Genomic DNA, 16,624 nt, shown 5'->3' with positions numbered 1-16,624 from the left:
AGAGGGTTATAAATCCAATCTCTTCTTCTTCTTCTTTTACCTCACAGGGTGTCTGTTGTGGGGAAGGGAAGGGAAAGGAGTTTGCAAGACGCTCTGAGACACCTTTGGGTAGTGAAGGGCAGGGTATAAACCCAATCTCCTCTTCTTCTTCTTCTACCTCACAGGGTGTCTGTTGTGGGGAGGGGAAGGGAAAGGAGTTTGTAGGCCGCTCTGAGACACCTTTGGGTAGTGAAGGGCAGGGTATAAATCCAATCTCCTCTTCTTCTTGTTTTACCTCTCAGGGTGTCTGTTGTGGGGAGGGGAAGGGAAAGGAAAGCCGCTCTGAGACACTGCTCTGAGACACCTCTCTGAGACACCTTTGGGTAGTGAAGGGAGGGGAAGGGAAAGGAGTTTGTAGGCCACTCTGAGACTCCTTTGGGTAGTGAAGGGTGGGGTATAAACCCAATCTCTTCTTCTTCTTCTTTTACCTCACAGGGTGTCTGTTGTGGGGAGGGGAAGGGAAAGGAGTTTGTCAGCCGCTCTGAGACACCTTTGGGTAGTGAAGGGCGAGGTATAAATCCAATCTCTTTTTCTTCTTTTACCTCACAGGGTGTCTGTTGTGGGGAGGGGAAGGGGAAGGAGTTTGTAAGCTGCTCTGAGACACCTTTGGGTAGTGAAGGGCGGGGTATAAATCCAAACTCTTCTTGTTCTTCTGACCTGGCATTATGGTGCACCTGTTTGCAACATCTAGAAGGGCCTCTGTTAAAATTAAAAAGTTGTGGGAAAGGTATGTGGAATTCCATGCAATAGGATTGTTTGGATGTCTCCAGTCAGGCCTGATTCAGATAGGCAGGTGCACCTGAGAAGCCCTAGGCATCTCGTGAGATCTCTTGTATCGCATCATTTAATACCTGGCCAGAGGTATAGCTCAACAATGTTTTAGGTTGTTTAGTTTAGTGTATTATTTCGGACTTAAGACCAGCATGTTTTAGGTTTGTCGTGGCTCTGCTGCTACACAAGCGATACTATGGGAGACTCTTTCCTTCTATTTTAATCCACGATTAAAGCATAACTCTATTGCACTTTAACATTGACTAATGCATCGGGAAATTATAACATCCATTACTGTTGCACAGATAATTAAAGGAGAGCAATTACACGAGCCAATAAAACTGTTTTACCCAAAGATAAGCAGATGCCACGCAAGAAGCTCGTTCTGAGAAGAAGCTCGAAGAATCAGTTCCCAAATGGATAAAAAGGTAAAGGTTCCCTTGCTCGAAAGCCAGTCGAATCCGACTCTAGGGTTGCGGTGCTCATCTCCGTTTCAAAGCCGAAGAGCCAGCGCTGTCCGAAGACGATTTCCGTTGTCATGTGGCCGGCATGACTAAACATCAAGGTGCACGGAACGCTGTTACCTTCCCACTGAAGTGGTACCTATTTATCTACTTGCAATTTCTTGCTTTCGAACTGCTAGGTTGGCAGGAGCTGGAACTAGAGACAGGAGCTCACTCTGTCATGCGGCACACTCGGGTCTCGAACGGCTGAACTACCGACCTTCCACAGTCCGCAGTTCAGCGTCTTAACCACTTGAGCCACCGCAGCTCCTCCCAAATGGATACAGGTTCTTAAAATCAACTCCTAACCATAGCGAACCGTCCCACTTGATAAGGGCCCGTATTCTTGGCCAACTAATTACATTATAACTTCAAACACCACACAAAGTTATCTATGGCCCCGATCACACGCACAAGTAGCCATGCGAGAGGGACGAATGCCGAGCGGATTATATGAGCGTGATCACATGGAAACATCTGACAAGCGTGGCGCACTCGTCTCCAACCTGTAGCATACCGCCGAAGATCCAGAGTTAAAAAGTACCTGGAAAAGTCTTCTATCAAATGGGTTGCGACGGGCTGCTGATAGACGTCCTTTGTGTGATTGCTCCAGCGCGCTCCTCTCGCCTCATTGGAGCGCCCCGGAAACACCCACTGACGGGGAAAAATCTGCTTCACCGCCGTCGCGACGGATCATGTAATGCCGGAGCAAATTGTGACAGCGCAAAGAGCCATGCATCCATCCCGCGTAATCTGGCCCGTATGACTGGGACCTATATCTTCTTAAAATATATAAGAGGTGTTAGTTCATTCTCGATGCTTTTTATCTCGCTGTTTAAAAATACTGATTACAAGTTTCTCATAGATATGAATACCTGCTGGCCCTTAACCAACACACTCCGTCATGGAACGATATCTTCTCTTCTGAGGAGATGGAAATTCTTACTATTCTCAGACACTTCTGCACCTGGGCCTTAGCACAGGGGTGTGAAGCTCATGTGAGCTAGCTCACACTAACTCAGCTTAGAGGGAACACTGCTCACAAAGTAGAATTTTTGCTCACAGGACTCTACAGCTTAGAGGGAACATTGGCTACAGGAGCTCATTAGCATATCTAATAGGCTATTGGCATAACAGCTCATTAGTATATGCCACACCCCCTGACATCACTGGAAGTGATGCCTCCCTGCAGCTTGGAAGGCCTTCCCCGGCCCACCCGCCTAGGCATGCGGGCCAGGGAAGGCCAGGGGGGCCCTCAACAGGCCTTCCCCCACCCATCCGCTTCTGCCTTGGAAGGCCTTCTCTCTTCGCTTCCCCCCAGCCTGCTTAGGCGGGTGGGCCAGGGAAGGCTGGGGGGTGGGGCTTGCTGGGCTCATTACTGCCGGAGCACCGCTCCGGTGCGCTCCTGCAGGAAACGACCCCTGTTTCTGGCTATATCTGTGACATTATGTCTGGTCTTTCGAAACTAAAGCTTTCAGCAGATAGTATGTGGGGCTTCATACCATTGCCTCCCTGTGCCGTGTCTGTTGCTGTCTGTCTTTCTCCAGTCTACACGATGTGCCATCCTTTTGTCCCCTGTTGACTCTCCTCCTGGGCCCCCACCCAGAATATCAGTCAGTGGACTCTTGGAATCATGATAAATGCTGAAGCAAACCAATAAGCCTACAGTTAAGTTGTTGTGGATTGACTGTTATAATAATATCCTCGTACGTGGTGCTTAGGATAATATAATCAACAAAGGCTGCTCTCTCTCCCAAGGGGAGACAAAAATAACGGAGAGGTTGGGGTGACTGTAGATCTGCTGAATGTATTCTGAGCACAGAAACTAGATGTTACGAACGCGTGGCGGCTGCTGCCATTTTAGAGAAGGTTTTGTCCATTTTTTAAAGAAATGCTATGAGGATAGGACCCAAGGTGTGGGGCAACCAGGCAATCTTGTTTCTGTCACACCTTTACAAGTATCAAAACAACTGGGGAAGAGGGCTGTTTTGGTACTTGCAAAGTCAAGGGAGACAGTGTCTGGTTGCCAGGTACTCTCAGCCACGTGCAGGGGATTGGAAGGGCAGGGTTGCCAGATCCAGGTTGGGAAACTCCTGGGGATTTGGGGATGGAGCCTGGGGAGAACAGAGACCTCAGTGGGGTACAATGCCACAGAGCCCACCCACCAGAGAGCCAGTTTGGTGTCGTGGTTAAGTGCACGGACTCTAATCCGGGAGAACCGGGTTTGATTCCCCACTCTTCCACTCGCACCTGGCTGGATGACCCTGGGCAAGCCATAGTTCTGATAAGAGCTGTCCTTGGAAAGGAGCAGTTTCTGTCAGAGCTCTCTCAGCCCCACCTACCTCATAGGGTGTCTGTGGTGGGGAGGGGAAGGGAAAGGAGTTTGTAAGCCACTCTGAGACTCCTTTGGGTAGTGAAGGGCGGGGTATAAATCCAATCTCTTCTTCTTCTTAAATGCACGGACTCTAATCTGGGAGAACCGGGTTTGATTCCCCACTCTTCCACTTGCACCTCAAATAGTTTGTCAGCCGCTCTGATGCGATGCTCATCTCTGTTTCCAAGCTGAAGAGCCAGTGCTGTCCGAAGACATTTCCTTTTTTAAAAAATAACCTTTTTATTGATTTTCAAAACAAACATAACAAAGTAATCACATATTTTTAACACATCCAAGATAGTTATCATGCAATTAATAATGTTATTCATTTTATCTCTCTATTAATTGATCATCTTATTTATTTTACAAATCGCGTATTTCATATATCTCTACATAGCTCCCCCAAAAATTATTCTATTAACTTTATTAAGTTATCAAATACCTTCCTACGGAGCTATATATTAGAATATTGAATACCTAGATATTTATAAGCCATTTCATTGAAGGTAGATGAATAAATTAAAGCCAATCTAGATCTAACTATTCTCACCTGACCTATATCTCCTATATCCTATATCCTATATATCTCCTATATCTTGGGCAAGCCATAGTTCTGATAAGAGCGGTCCTTGAAAAAGAGCAGTCTCTGTCAGAGCTCTCTCAGCCCCACCTACCTCACAGGGTGTCTGTTGTGGGGAGGGGAAGGGAAAGGAGTTTGTCAGCCGCTCTGAGACTCCTTTGGGTAGTGAAGGGCGGGGGCATAAATCCAATCTCCTCCTTCTCCTCTTCTTCTCCCTCTCCATTCTCTCCAGGGGAGCTGATCTCTGTAGTCTGGAGATGAGCTGTAATTCCGGGGGATCCCCAGGCCCCACCTGGAGGCTGGCATCCCAGTCTCTCCATGCCACAGGCTCAATCAGGATCAAGCCCTCATTTGTTTAAAACAGACAACATCTTCTCTAAAATGGTGTTGGTGGCCAATGTGTTGGACCCGTAGCTGCTGTTAACGTCTAGCCTGCCTCTGAGCACGCTTGGTGCGGAATCTCAGGGACCAGACAGGTGTGGATCCCGTGATCAGGTCAGGCAAGCGAGGGGCCGGCCCTTGGATTAAGAATGAAGAAACTACACAGACTAGATAAAGCTGTTAGAGGAGTTGCAAAGAGATTTAGATTGATTAAGACTCAGATCGTATCATCATATTCTCGTAGCGATGCTCATTAATCTTTTATAATTACACATTCACTGGTTATTATATGATAGGATAAACCTTGTATAAAGATAAGGAAAATCTTTTCTTTTTTTCTGTTTCTTGCTTATACGCTTCCCTACCTAGCCCTATAGATAGGAAATTATGGAAATATAAAGTAAAGGTAAAGCTTCCCCTTGCTCGAAAGCCAGCCGAATCTGACTCTAGGGATGCAATGCGATGCTCATCTCTGTTTCCATGCTGAAGAGCCAGCGCTGTCCGAAGACATTTCCTTTTTTTAAATAACCTTTTTATTGATTTTCAAAACAAACATAACAAAGTAATCACATATTTTAACACATCCAAGATAGTTATCATACAATTAATAATAAGTTATTCATTTTATCTCTCTATTAATTTATCATCTTATTTATTTTACGAATCGCGTATTTCATATATCTCTACATAGCTCCCCAAAATTATTCTATTATTAAGTTATCAAATACCTTCCTACGGAGCTATATATTAGAATATTGAGTACCTAGATATTTATAAGCCATTTCATTGAAGGTAGATGAATAAATTAAAGCCAATCTAGATCTAACTATTCTCACCTGACCTATATCTCCTATATCCTTGCTAACAAGATCTCAGTTGTTATCGAATCTATTCAGATTGCTTTAACAAACAGCAATCCTAGCAAGAGACAAAAAAACCCCTTCATTTACTCCCTCTTTTATATTCCATGGTCATGTGGCCATCATGACTAGATGCCGAGGCGCACGGAACGCTGTTACCTTCCCACCGAAGTGGTACCTATTTATCAACTTGCAATTTCTTGCTTTCGAACTGCTAGGTTGGCAGGAGCTGGAGCCAGAGACGGGAGCTCACTCCGTCATGCGGAACTCGGGTCTCGAACTGCTGAACTACCGACCTTCCGGTCTGCAGCTCAGCATCTTAACCACTGAGCCACCGCAGCCCTTAATGGAAATATACACGGAAATATATTATGTTGAAGTATCGGTGATCTTACCCTATTTTGATTTGTTATGATACTTTTTAATGCTTTTTATGCAACGTCCTTAAAATATGTTTAACAAATGATGTTTTATGCTTTTCATTTCCCCCTTTCTCCCTTTTCATTTTGTATCCCTTTAAATAATAAAACAATACATATAAAAATAATTTAAGCGGCTGCAGGAATGTAACAGTCCATCTCTCCTTGGATATCCTGCCGAACCTTGAATTGGCTTCTCTGTGTTTCTTCCCTTTCTGCTATCCTGTAGTGCTTTGAACACTCACGTGGCCGATGTATATAACAAATCGAGCCCAGAATGTAACTCTTTCAATGACTCACTTTGCCTTAGGGGTCTTGTTCATTCCACCCAATGAAGGGAGACAAAACAAGCTACTCCTGGAATATCTGTCAGGCTGAGCTCAAGGAGAGGGTACATGTTTTGGAGAAGGGAACAACTCTTCTGCAATTGAAGGGTGCTTGCAGGTTCAGGGCAAGTGCTGGGTTAAAAGCAGGGGATGTTGCCCTCACTCACCATTGGCTTCATTTACTCTTGGGGACATCATCATGTAGCCGGATCTGATTGGCTGTGTAGTGGTTAAGTGCACGGACTCTAATCTGGGAGAACCAGGTTTGATTCCCCACTCCTCCACTTGCAGCTGCTGGATGACCTTGGGCAAGCCATAGTTCTGTCAGAGCTGTTCTCTCAAGGACAATTCTGGAAAGAGTTCTCTCATCCCCGCCTACCTCACAGGGTATCTGTTGTGGGGAGGGGGAGGGAAAAGAGTTCGTAAGCAGCTCTGAGACTCCGAGTGAAGGGCTAGGTATAAATCCAATCTCCTCCTCCTCCTTCTCCTCCTCCTCCTCCTCCTCCTCTTCTTCTTCTTGCTCACTATGTGATTGGTTGGGATTTCTCATGCATAGGGTTGCCAGGTTGTATTTCCCCCCCAGTGGGGGGATCTGTGGAGCGTGCCTGGAGGGGGAGTGGCCGCCCCAATGTGATGATGTCACATGGTCATCGCGTCACGGATGCTGTGCCATGTGCGCATGCCCCTCCCCACTTTCCTCCAATCATTTAAAGGGAACCTTCCTTTTAAATGGTTGGGGGAAAGCGGGGACTGCCTGTGCCTGTCCTGCAAGTCTTTGCTGCCTGCAGGGCTGGCACGAGTGGGTGCCGCTCATGCCTGCCCTGTGAGCAGGGGTCATTTCCTGCAGGAGCGCACAGGAGCGGAGCTCCGGCAGTAAAGAGCCCAGGGGGTGGGCGCATGCAACAAGGCCCGCCCCCTGCTCCCAGCAGCCCTCAGTCAGAGCAAGAAGCAGCCAGGGAAGTTGCAGAGCCCCCACCCCACCCCCACCCCGGCCCAAAACAGTCCAGTGGCACCTTTAAGACCACGTTTATTCAGGTACAAGCTCTCCCTCCTCCGTGAGGACAGATCTGCACATTCCCCCCCACACCTGATATCTAGCAATCCAAAACAGTCCAGTGGCGCCTGAGCGGTGGGTGGTGCCTTCTGACACACTTCCGGTGATGTCAGGGGGTGTGGCATATGCAAATAAGTCAAGCTAATGAGTGATGCTAATGAGCTCCTGCCTCTCCTTTTTTACGAAATGACCCCTGCCTGTGAGCTATGAGATCGCCACTCGCAGGGAAAGCGTGAGCAGCTTCCACTCTTTTGCAGCAGGAGCCGCTCACGCTTGTCTTGCAAGTGGCGATCTTGCTGCTTGTTGGGCAGGCATGGACAGCCCCTGCTTTAGAAGAGCGGGTTGCCACTTGCACCTGCCTTGCAAACCCTGAGCCGCCGGCAGCCTTTTGGGTGCACGGCCCCGTCTCTTCCAAACAGCATCTCTTTAAACGCTGATGGGAAGAGGGGTGTGTGTGGGGGGGGGGTGCAGGCACACGTGGCCACCCCTCTTCCTCCTTCTGCAAGATTTAAAGGGCCATCTGGAGGGCCCGTTAAATCTTGTAGTAGGGGGTTGTCGGGTGGTCGCTCTTGGGGGCGGGGCTTCCCCCCTTCCAGCCAGTTGGCTGGGGGAGGGAAGGAGCCCCCCCAAATCGGGAAATCCCCACGGGACCAGGGAGATCTGGCAACCCTACTCATGCAGCTATTCCTAGAAAGAGGGAAGAACAATAGATATTAAGCGGCAGCACAGGGGGAGGGGTGTACGCAGAAAGGGGGGGGAAGATTTAACCTAATTTACGGGGAGCTGGAGACTGACTTCCCTCCCCGCCAGCATTGCCTTTTATCTCTAAAAATGGAAGGAGCAAATTTTTCGTGCGGGTTTAATTAACCAGCGAGGGGTGATTGCATTTCCTTCAAGCTATCAGTATAAATGTTTAATATCATGCCAGCGGGGAAGGAAATGGGCAACATGGCTAGAATCCTAACCTCTCCTTCTGCTGGCAGTAGATGCTTCTGCTCCTGGAAGAGGGGAGAGCAATTTTTGCTGATTCCTCCTCTGGTGTAGTGGTTAAGTGCGCGGACTCTAATCTGGGAAGACCGGGTTTGATTCCCTGCTCCTCCACTTGCACCTGGCTGGATGACCTTGGGCAAGCCGTAGTTCTGATAAGAGCTGTCCTTGAAAAAGAGCAGTTTCTGTCAGAGCTCTCTCAGCCCCACCCACCTCACAGGGTGTCTGTTGTGGGGAGGGGGAGGGGAAGGAGTTTGTAAGCCGCTCTGAGACACCTTTGGGTAGTGAAGGGCGGGGTATAAATCCAATCTCCTCCTCCTCCTCTTCTTCACTGAAACCCCTCCCTCAAGTGCCATGGTATTCTGGGGCAGAGGTCCCCAACCTTTTTGAGTCTGTGGGCACCTTTGGCGCAAAATGGCTGCCACACAATGGCTGCCTGGTTCCCAATACCCAGTTGGGAGCCGGGGATCCCCGGTTTTGGAGGCTGTCCCCCCGCTTCAGATAGTAGGGGGGGGGATGTCTCCTCAGTGCTCCATTATACCCTATGGAGACTGGTCCCCGTAGGGTATAATGAAGAATCAATCCGGGGCTATCGGGGGCTCTGAGGGGGCAGTTTTTTGAGGTAGAGGCACCAAATTTTCAGCACAGCATCTGGTGCCTCTCCTAAAAGAAACAAACCTCCCAAGTTTTAAAAAAAGATTGGACCAAGGGGTCCAATTCCATGAGCCCCAAAAGAAGTTGCCCCCGTCCCTTTTATTTCCAAAGGAGAGAAGGCATTTAAAAGGAACGCCGTCCCTTTAAATGTGACAGCCGGAACTCCCTTCAGAGTTCAATCATACTTTTCCTCTCCCGGAAAGTCCCCCACCAGCCCGTCAACCGCACCTGGCGACCCTAAATGGCACCAGTGTGTGTGGCTTGGGTGGCAAATGAGTTGGTAAAGGAAGGTAGGTCCCAATTCCTAGCAACTGAGGCGTGGCAACCTGACTCCGCGTGTTCGGCTGTGTCCAGAAAGCAAGACGGAAAGTCATTCTTTGTTTGGGTTCCTTCCTTCCAGGGACCTCAGCGTCGATGCCGGTTTGACTCACAATCAGTTCCAAGTGAGGTCTGTCCCACAGCATTATCAGCATTACTTAGCTACTCAAAGGATACACCATTTCCCCCGAAGCACATCCTCAACGCAAATGGTGAGTGGAGCAGCGTCCTATCTGAAGCCTGTTTGGTCACATGGGGAAACTGTTCCAGGTCGGCTCACCAGGTGCCCACGAATGGCAGGCAAACTCTGGGTCATTGTTGTTGGTGCCTGCAGTTGATGCTCATCTGGTTGGCGGACAGAAGCCGACCAGCAAAACAGGTGTGAGCGTGTGATCTTCATCATTGCACAATGACGACATTTCTGCCACAACCTGGTCCTAGAGCATCAGCATGGTGTGACGCTGGCACTTCCGGGTTGTGCCGGAAGTGATGTCATCGCACGGTGATGAAGATCGACACCCTTAAACCCCCCCACACAGTAAGTACTCGCCTCCCCCCATCTTCCGCCGGTTGCCAGACCAAGCCTGGAAACGCTAGTTCCAGGACTCTACCACTTCAGGGGAACAATCTTGAACATTCCTCTCTGGGGAAAATCCTACACAAGAAGAAGAGGTGGTTGGCCATTGCCTGCCTCTGCTTAGTGACCCTGGACTTCCTTGGTGGTCTCCCATCCAAGTACTAACTTGCTTAGCTTGCCTACCTTCAGGGCTATTTTTGGGCGGGAACGCACAGGAACAGAGTTCCGGCTGGCTCCTGAGTTGGCCACACCCAGCAGGAACTCATTAGCATAATAGACCACACCCAACAGCAGAAACTCATTCGGATTGGCTACATTAGGGGTGTGTGGCCTAACATGCAAAAAGCCCTGGGTTTTGACAACAAACAAGGTAAACAGAATAAGAAGCAAAAGGTGGGTGTGGCTGGATGACCACACTTCTGGTAACATGGGGGTGCGGCCTAATATGCTAATGAGTGGTGATGTCAGTGGTGTGGCCCAATAGGCTGATGAGTTTCTGCTATTCGGTGTGGCCTATTATGCTAATGAGTTCCTGCTGGGCTTTTTCTACAAAAAAAGCCCTGCCTACCTTGCTTAGCTGCCATGATCGGACAAGATCAGGCTAGCTTCGGCCACCCAGGTCAGGGCAAAAGAATAGGAGATACCCAGTGTTCCTCACTTGTGTGTCACATTCTGACCGATTTCCCACAAGCAGCTGCGCCGCCCTCGCTCTTCCCTTCCCCCAATTGTATTCGTCAATTTCCCACGACTTGCTGCGTGGCCGCATTTTGACTCGCAGCTTCACCCAATTTCCCCTGCATCTTTTCGATCCTCAAAAAACAGGATCAAGAAGTCACAGGGAAAATCGGGTGAAGTTGCGGGTCAGCTGCGCAGCAAGTAGTGGGAAATTGACGCTTAAAAGGGGAAAGGGACGAGCGAGGGTGGAGCAGCGGCTTGTGGGAAATCGGTCTCTGTTTTGTTGGGTTTTTTTTCCTTCCAATTAATGTTTTATTGAATTTTTGTGAATGATGCGTGGTATATCAGTAAGAAAATATTCAACGTATACAATTGGTTTTATAACGGAGAAGGTAGTACAGGGAGAAGTAAGAGGTTGTGAAAAATTATAGCAATATATGAACATTAAATTGCAGGATATAAAGACTAGAATATAAATTTCACCACAAATGAAGTTCATCTATCAGTTTGGGAATTTCCTGTTGAGAAACTAGATATTCCAAAATGGGGAACCACATAGAGGTAAAGTTAGAGAGCCAGTTTAGTGTAGTGGTTAAATGTGTGGACTCTAATCTGGGAGAACTGGGTTTGATGCCCCACTTCTCCACTTGCAGCTGTTGGATGACCTTGGGCAAACCATAGTTCTGTCAGACATGTTCTCTCAAGGGCAGTTCTGGAAAGAGCTCTCTCAGCCCCACCTACCTCACAGGGTGTCTGTTGTGGGGAGGGGAGGGGAAGGGATGGGAGTTTGTAAGCTGCTCTGAGACTCCGAGTGAAGGGCAGGGTATAAATCCAATCTCTTTTTCTCTTCTTTTTAGAGGATGAGGATTGTTTGTCAGAATGCATGAGATTATCCGTAAACTTAACCGTAATGTAAAAGTCCCACAACTTTTTATGCCAATGTGAGAGGGTGGGTATCACCACCCTTTTCCAATTTGTGGCAATGACAGTTTTAGCAGCAGAAAGTAGAAAAGAGACCCTTTCCAATTTGGAGGAAGAACAATTCCTTGCAGCGCATCCATTCAAAAATAGATTTCCCAGTGTAATGGGAATGTCCAAGTCTGTGATAGATTTAACCTGTCCTAGGACAGATTTCCAGAATTGAGTTCGTTGGTGTGTTGTTGTTTTTTAAATCAAAGTTTCTCCACCTTGCAGGTGATCCATGAAATCAGAAACTACCCCTATCCTCAGCTTCAGCTTCTTGCTCTTCAGGGATTGAATCCAAACAGACACACGTCCGCCGTGAGGGAGAGTTATGAAGTAAGTCCTCCTGTGTGAAACAAGACCCTTTCCCAAGGGACTCGTGTGCACGTTGTTTCTTAATTCAGCCTCTGTGTGTACTTCGCATTGATTAATTGTAACTACATAATGAACAGGCATTATTGATCGCCATTGTGTTTGATCCGTCTTGTCTTTCAGAGGGACGAGGAGAGGAAAGGGATGATAAACCCTTTAACAGCAAAGAGACTGGCCCATGTGCAGACCGTCAAAGTAACACAATGAGGCCAGCCACAAAGGGGGGGGGGAGAGTTTCTGCAGACCTGGAGGAAACTGCAGGCGTGAAAGGAAAAAAAATAAATATTCCCAGTTGGAAACAGCAGTAGGGCAGGAGGCGATCACAGAAGGGAGTGTGGACTCTAATCTGGGGGAACCGGGTTTGATTCCCTACTCCTCCACATGCAGCTGGCTGGTGTGACCTTGGGTCAGTCACAAGTTCCCTCAGAGCTGTTCTCTCAAAAGCAGTTCTCCAAAGAGCTCTTTCACCCCCACCTACCTCACAGGCGGTGTTCCCTCTAAGCTGAGTTAGTGTGAGTTAGCTCAGTTTTTTAGCCTCTGGCTCACACATTTTTGTCTTAGCTCAGGAAGGAGGGCTCCAGAGCAAACTAATGAATGTAGTAGCCAAATTGCTCGCTCACAACTTTAATGCCAGTAGCTCACAAAGTAAAATGTTTTGCTCACAAGACTCCACAGCTTAGAGGGAGCATTGCTCACAGGAAGTCTGTTGTGGGGAGAGGGAAGGGAAAGGAGATTGTCAGCCGCTCTGAGACTCCTTCAGGTAGTGAAGGGCGGGGTATAAATCTTTTTCTTTTTCTTCTAGATAATTCACAACACTTTTTTGAGGGCCCCCACTTCATCATAATAATAAAGTGCTAATGACTGTGAAAAGAAAGGATGGAGAGAAAAAGAGAAGAATTAAAAATAACACAGAGTCCTCTAGTTTGAAGCGAAGGAGAAATGGCAGTCTCATCCATAAACAAACAAAACCCAGGAGAAAAATCTGGGGGAGGGGGGGGGACAAAAATATTTGGGGCTTGGAAAGATTTCGTTTCAAAGAATGAGCGGGCAGCCACGAATAGACTTCAAGGAGACTGATGAAGAATAAGAAAAGGAGGCAAGGGCAGGTCAGCTAGAGCAAAACATAACTGGAAATTATCAGCAGAGAGATGGTAATTAATAGCCGAGGACTGAATAAGGGAGGGAAGAATTCTGCTACAAGTTTTGTTGAAGGTGCCAGGGGAATGTCCCAAAATGAAGTTGCCAGGGATTGAACCAGGAACTTTCCATGTGTAGTAAATAACCTCTACACCAGAAGTAGGCCACCAGTTTGGTGTAGTGGTTAGTGTAGTGGTAGTTTGGTGTAGTGGTTAAGTGCGTGGACTCTAATCTGCACACACAGTACAAATAAAATAAGTACATAGGGTTCCCATTTTCCCTTACAAATTGGAGCCCTTACCCACTTATGCTCACCTGATTGGCAGGCAGAAATTGGGGAGAAAAATTCAAAAGACAAATAGAACCTTGTCTACTTAGAGGAAGTTCTTTTTTTTATTTTTTTCAGAATTTATTAAAATATCAAACAAAAGCAATACGATAAATAAGACCGGTGTGATAATACAAATTTCATTCCAGTACAATAATTACAACAAAACTTACCTGAGAAACTACACAACTACTCTTATATTTTCTAAAAGCCTTCTTTAAAAATAAAGTAGCTCACGAAAGAAAAGATTGGATGACATAATTTTCTTTTCTTGAAGGAACTGTATGATCGGGAACCAGACCGTTTTTATAATAAGCATCTAAGTTCTGCAGTCCCGAGGACTGGTCTAATTTCCCCCAAACAAAACGAGTCCATATACCATTGTACCAGTCCACTAAAGAGGGGCCTTTTGCTTTTCTCCATTTCCTTGCTATTTATATCTTAGCAATCGACAATAGAGTTGCTATCATGGTTTGTTTAAATTTATCTAAGTGACTCAGTCGGCCTGTTTCCAGAAGGATTACTTCAGGTTGTCGAGAGATTGTTGTACCTGAGATGTCTTCTATTTGCGGTTCTGACCCTATAGTTCCCGGTGATTCCTAGAGCTACCCAGAAGTGACACTGGTAGCTCTAGGAACGGCCAGAAAACCCGTTTCTAGGTGCGTGCTGCTAGAGCGTCACCCTAGTGTGATTGCTGGCCCTTCCGAATCACACCAGAAGTGACATCATTGCGTGCTGGTGAAGATTGCCGCCCCCCGCCCCCTGTTTTGCCGGCCTGCTTCCACCCACCAACCTGATGAGTATCAGCGGGCATCAGAAAGAATTACCAGGAGTTTGCCCATCATTAGCAGGCACCTGTTAAGCCTAGCTTCAGCCAAAGCACTTTATGAAACCACTTTAACCGAGTATAGCAGAGAAAGATGCCCAAAGAGCAGCCAGACCTCCAGTTTCTGTTCTCCTCAAAATTTTCTCCTTTGTCTGGAGTTATGAGAAAGATACTTAAACCATGAAATTTCTGGCCAGACCTTGATACTTGGCCACCCTGTTGCTCACCGAGGGCCGGGGTAAAATATTCCCTCCATGTTGGAAACAAGTGCACCAGTGAGACTGTAAAGCTAGAGCTCTTCTTCTTCTTAATGGTTTTCTATGTTATCATAACATTTTTTCCAAGGGAGGAACAGTCAAACATGTGAGCGCCCCCCCCCACATCCTGGAGTCTGAGGTGATACAGCCCAGACATGATTAAAACTAGGCCTAAGCCTGAGTAAATTAAAACTAGGCCTAAACCTGAGTAAATTAAAACTAGGCCTAAGTATGCCTTGAGGGACAGAAGCCTCCAAGCCATGTCAAAATTAATCTGGGAGATCCATTTTCTGGAACTCCAGATGAAGAATGAGAGGAGTGGGAATAATTAATTTTCTTGAATTAACTGTTGTTGGGGGGGGGGACGGTGACTTGCATCTGTTCGAATGTCATCAAAATTAATCTTGGAGATCCAAATACATTGCTGGAAGTCCACCTGACAAATGGGTGGAATGGGAATAATTCCATTTCTTAAATTAATTAATTAAACTTCTTGAATTAATTAATTAACGGCTGTCTTTTCAGCTGCCTCTGTGTGAGACGGATCCCAAACTGACATGAGAAGCCTGGATGTGACCAATGAAGTTCCAGAGAGGCAGAGTCAGGCTTAAGAAAAGCCTTAATTAGATCAGCCAGGTGCTGGGTGGCCAGTTGAATTAGTTTTCTGACCACTAATTGTCCTGCCAGGGTGTTTCCCAAGTATAGTTTCCCAAAAAGGTTCCCAAGTATAGACAAAAGGTGGGAGATGGGTCCCTGATTAGTGTCAGGAGGGATCGTTAATTATTTGAAGGCTTGATCGGTTTATCCTAGTATCTTGAGGGATGGAGCCAGGAAGGACAAAGAATTCACACATAGACATGAGATGACACACAAAAAGCGCTGGGTGAGGTTCCGGAGACAGGGCTATTTGCCAGGTGGCCTCTGAATAGCTTTTAGAAATGTAGATACTTCATCTGGTGGAACCTACTGTTATTCCATAAGCATATCTCTGCTGGGTGGAGGGGGAAGACTGGGAGTTTGCTGTGAGGTTGCCTGGCTGTCACCTGAATATGAAATCCCTTTTTGCAGAGTACTTGCAGCCTGACTCTGTGGTTCAAGCTGAGAGTGCTTGACTTTTGGGGACTTTGGTTCAGGTTAGAAAGTGGCTAGCCAAGAGTAAAAGGCTGTGCCTCTGGCAACAATGGATCCAGGTGGCCAGATTGGCTGAGCCACTCAGTCTCTTTGCCCAGATCGGGCATAGGGTTGGGAACTGGCGGGAGACAGAGGGAAGTGGGTACTTATTGCAGGGAGATCTCCGTCACTCCACGATGATGTCACTTCTGGTGCGACCTGGCATTGCACCGGGGCAATGCTCTACCCCTTGCCCCCAAACACTATGGAGTTTCTGAGTAAGTGCTAGAGTGTTGCCCCAGTGATGTCATTTGCATGGCAACAAAGATCCCCCCCCCCCATTTTGCCAGCCTGCTTCTGCTTGCTGACCCGATGACCGCTGGCGGGCAACCGTAACGATTACCAGGAGTTTGCTAGCCATTAGCAGGCACCTGGAAAGCCTACGCGTGGGCCCGACAGTCCTGTATCCGAGAGGGAGTAGAGAAATGATAAACCACAGTAGTAGGGTATAGAATCTCTTTCACACACATTTTTATTAGACAAATCGCAGGCTCATTTTGGTTTTCTATAAATAATAATAATCAAAATAATGGTTTAAATTGGGTTGGTTTACCAAGGGCCAAATCCCTATAGTCCGCAAGCCGCTGGTTGGCTGCCCTTATTCCAGGGGCTGCTTTTAGAATCAAAGAGTCGCAGAGTTGGAAGGGGCCAGACAGGCCATCTAATCCAACCCCCTGCTCAATGCAGGATCAGCCTAGAGCATCCCTGACAAGCAGGAGGAGGAGGAGGAGGAGATTGGATTTATACCCCGCCCTTCACTACCCAAAGGAGTCTCAGAGCGGCTTACAAACTCCTCTCCCTCCCCCTCCCCACAACAGACACCCTGTGAGGTAAAAGAAGAAGAAGAAGAAATTGGATTTATACCCTGCCTTTCACTACCCAAAGGTGTCTCAGAGCGGCTTACAAACTCCTTTCCCTTCCCACAACAGACACCCTGTGAGGTGGGTGGGGCTGAGAGAGCTCTAACAGAAACTGCTTTTTTTCAAGGACAGCTCTTATCAGGACTATAGCAAGAGATTTATACCCCGCCCTTCACTACCCAAAGGTGTCTCA

General features: G+C 47.3%; 1 protein-coding gene across 1 annotated transcript in view; it reads left to right on the top strand.

The window, feature by feature from the left end:
• Positions 1-16,624, top strand: part of RNF165 (ring finger protein 165) — a 38,653-nt gene that overhangs the window by 11,681 nt on the left and 10,348 nt on the right. The window contains exons 5-7 of the mRNA XM_015407103.1: positions 9,349-9,478; positions 11,713-11,817; positions 11,977-12,048. Of these exons, the coding sequence (XP_015262589.1) occupies positions 9,349-9,478; positions 11,713-11,817; positions 11,977-12,048 (307 nt within the window). The remainder of the gene's footprint in view (positions 1-9,348; positions 9,479-11,712; positions 11,818-11,976; positions 12,049-16,624) is intronic.

Source organism: Gekko japonicus, unplaced genomic scaffold, assembly GCF_001447785.1.
Source record: "Gekko japonicus isolate JY-2015 unplaced genomic scaffold, Gekko_japonicus_V1.1 scaffold2969, whole genome shotgun sequence".
NCBI classification, from domain to species: Eukaryota; Metazoa; Chordata; class Lepidosauria; order Squamata; family Gekkonidae; genus Gekko; species Gekko japonicus.
This window is presented reverse-complemented; position numbering and strand designations above follow the sequence as displayed.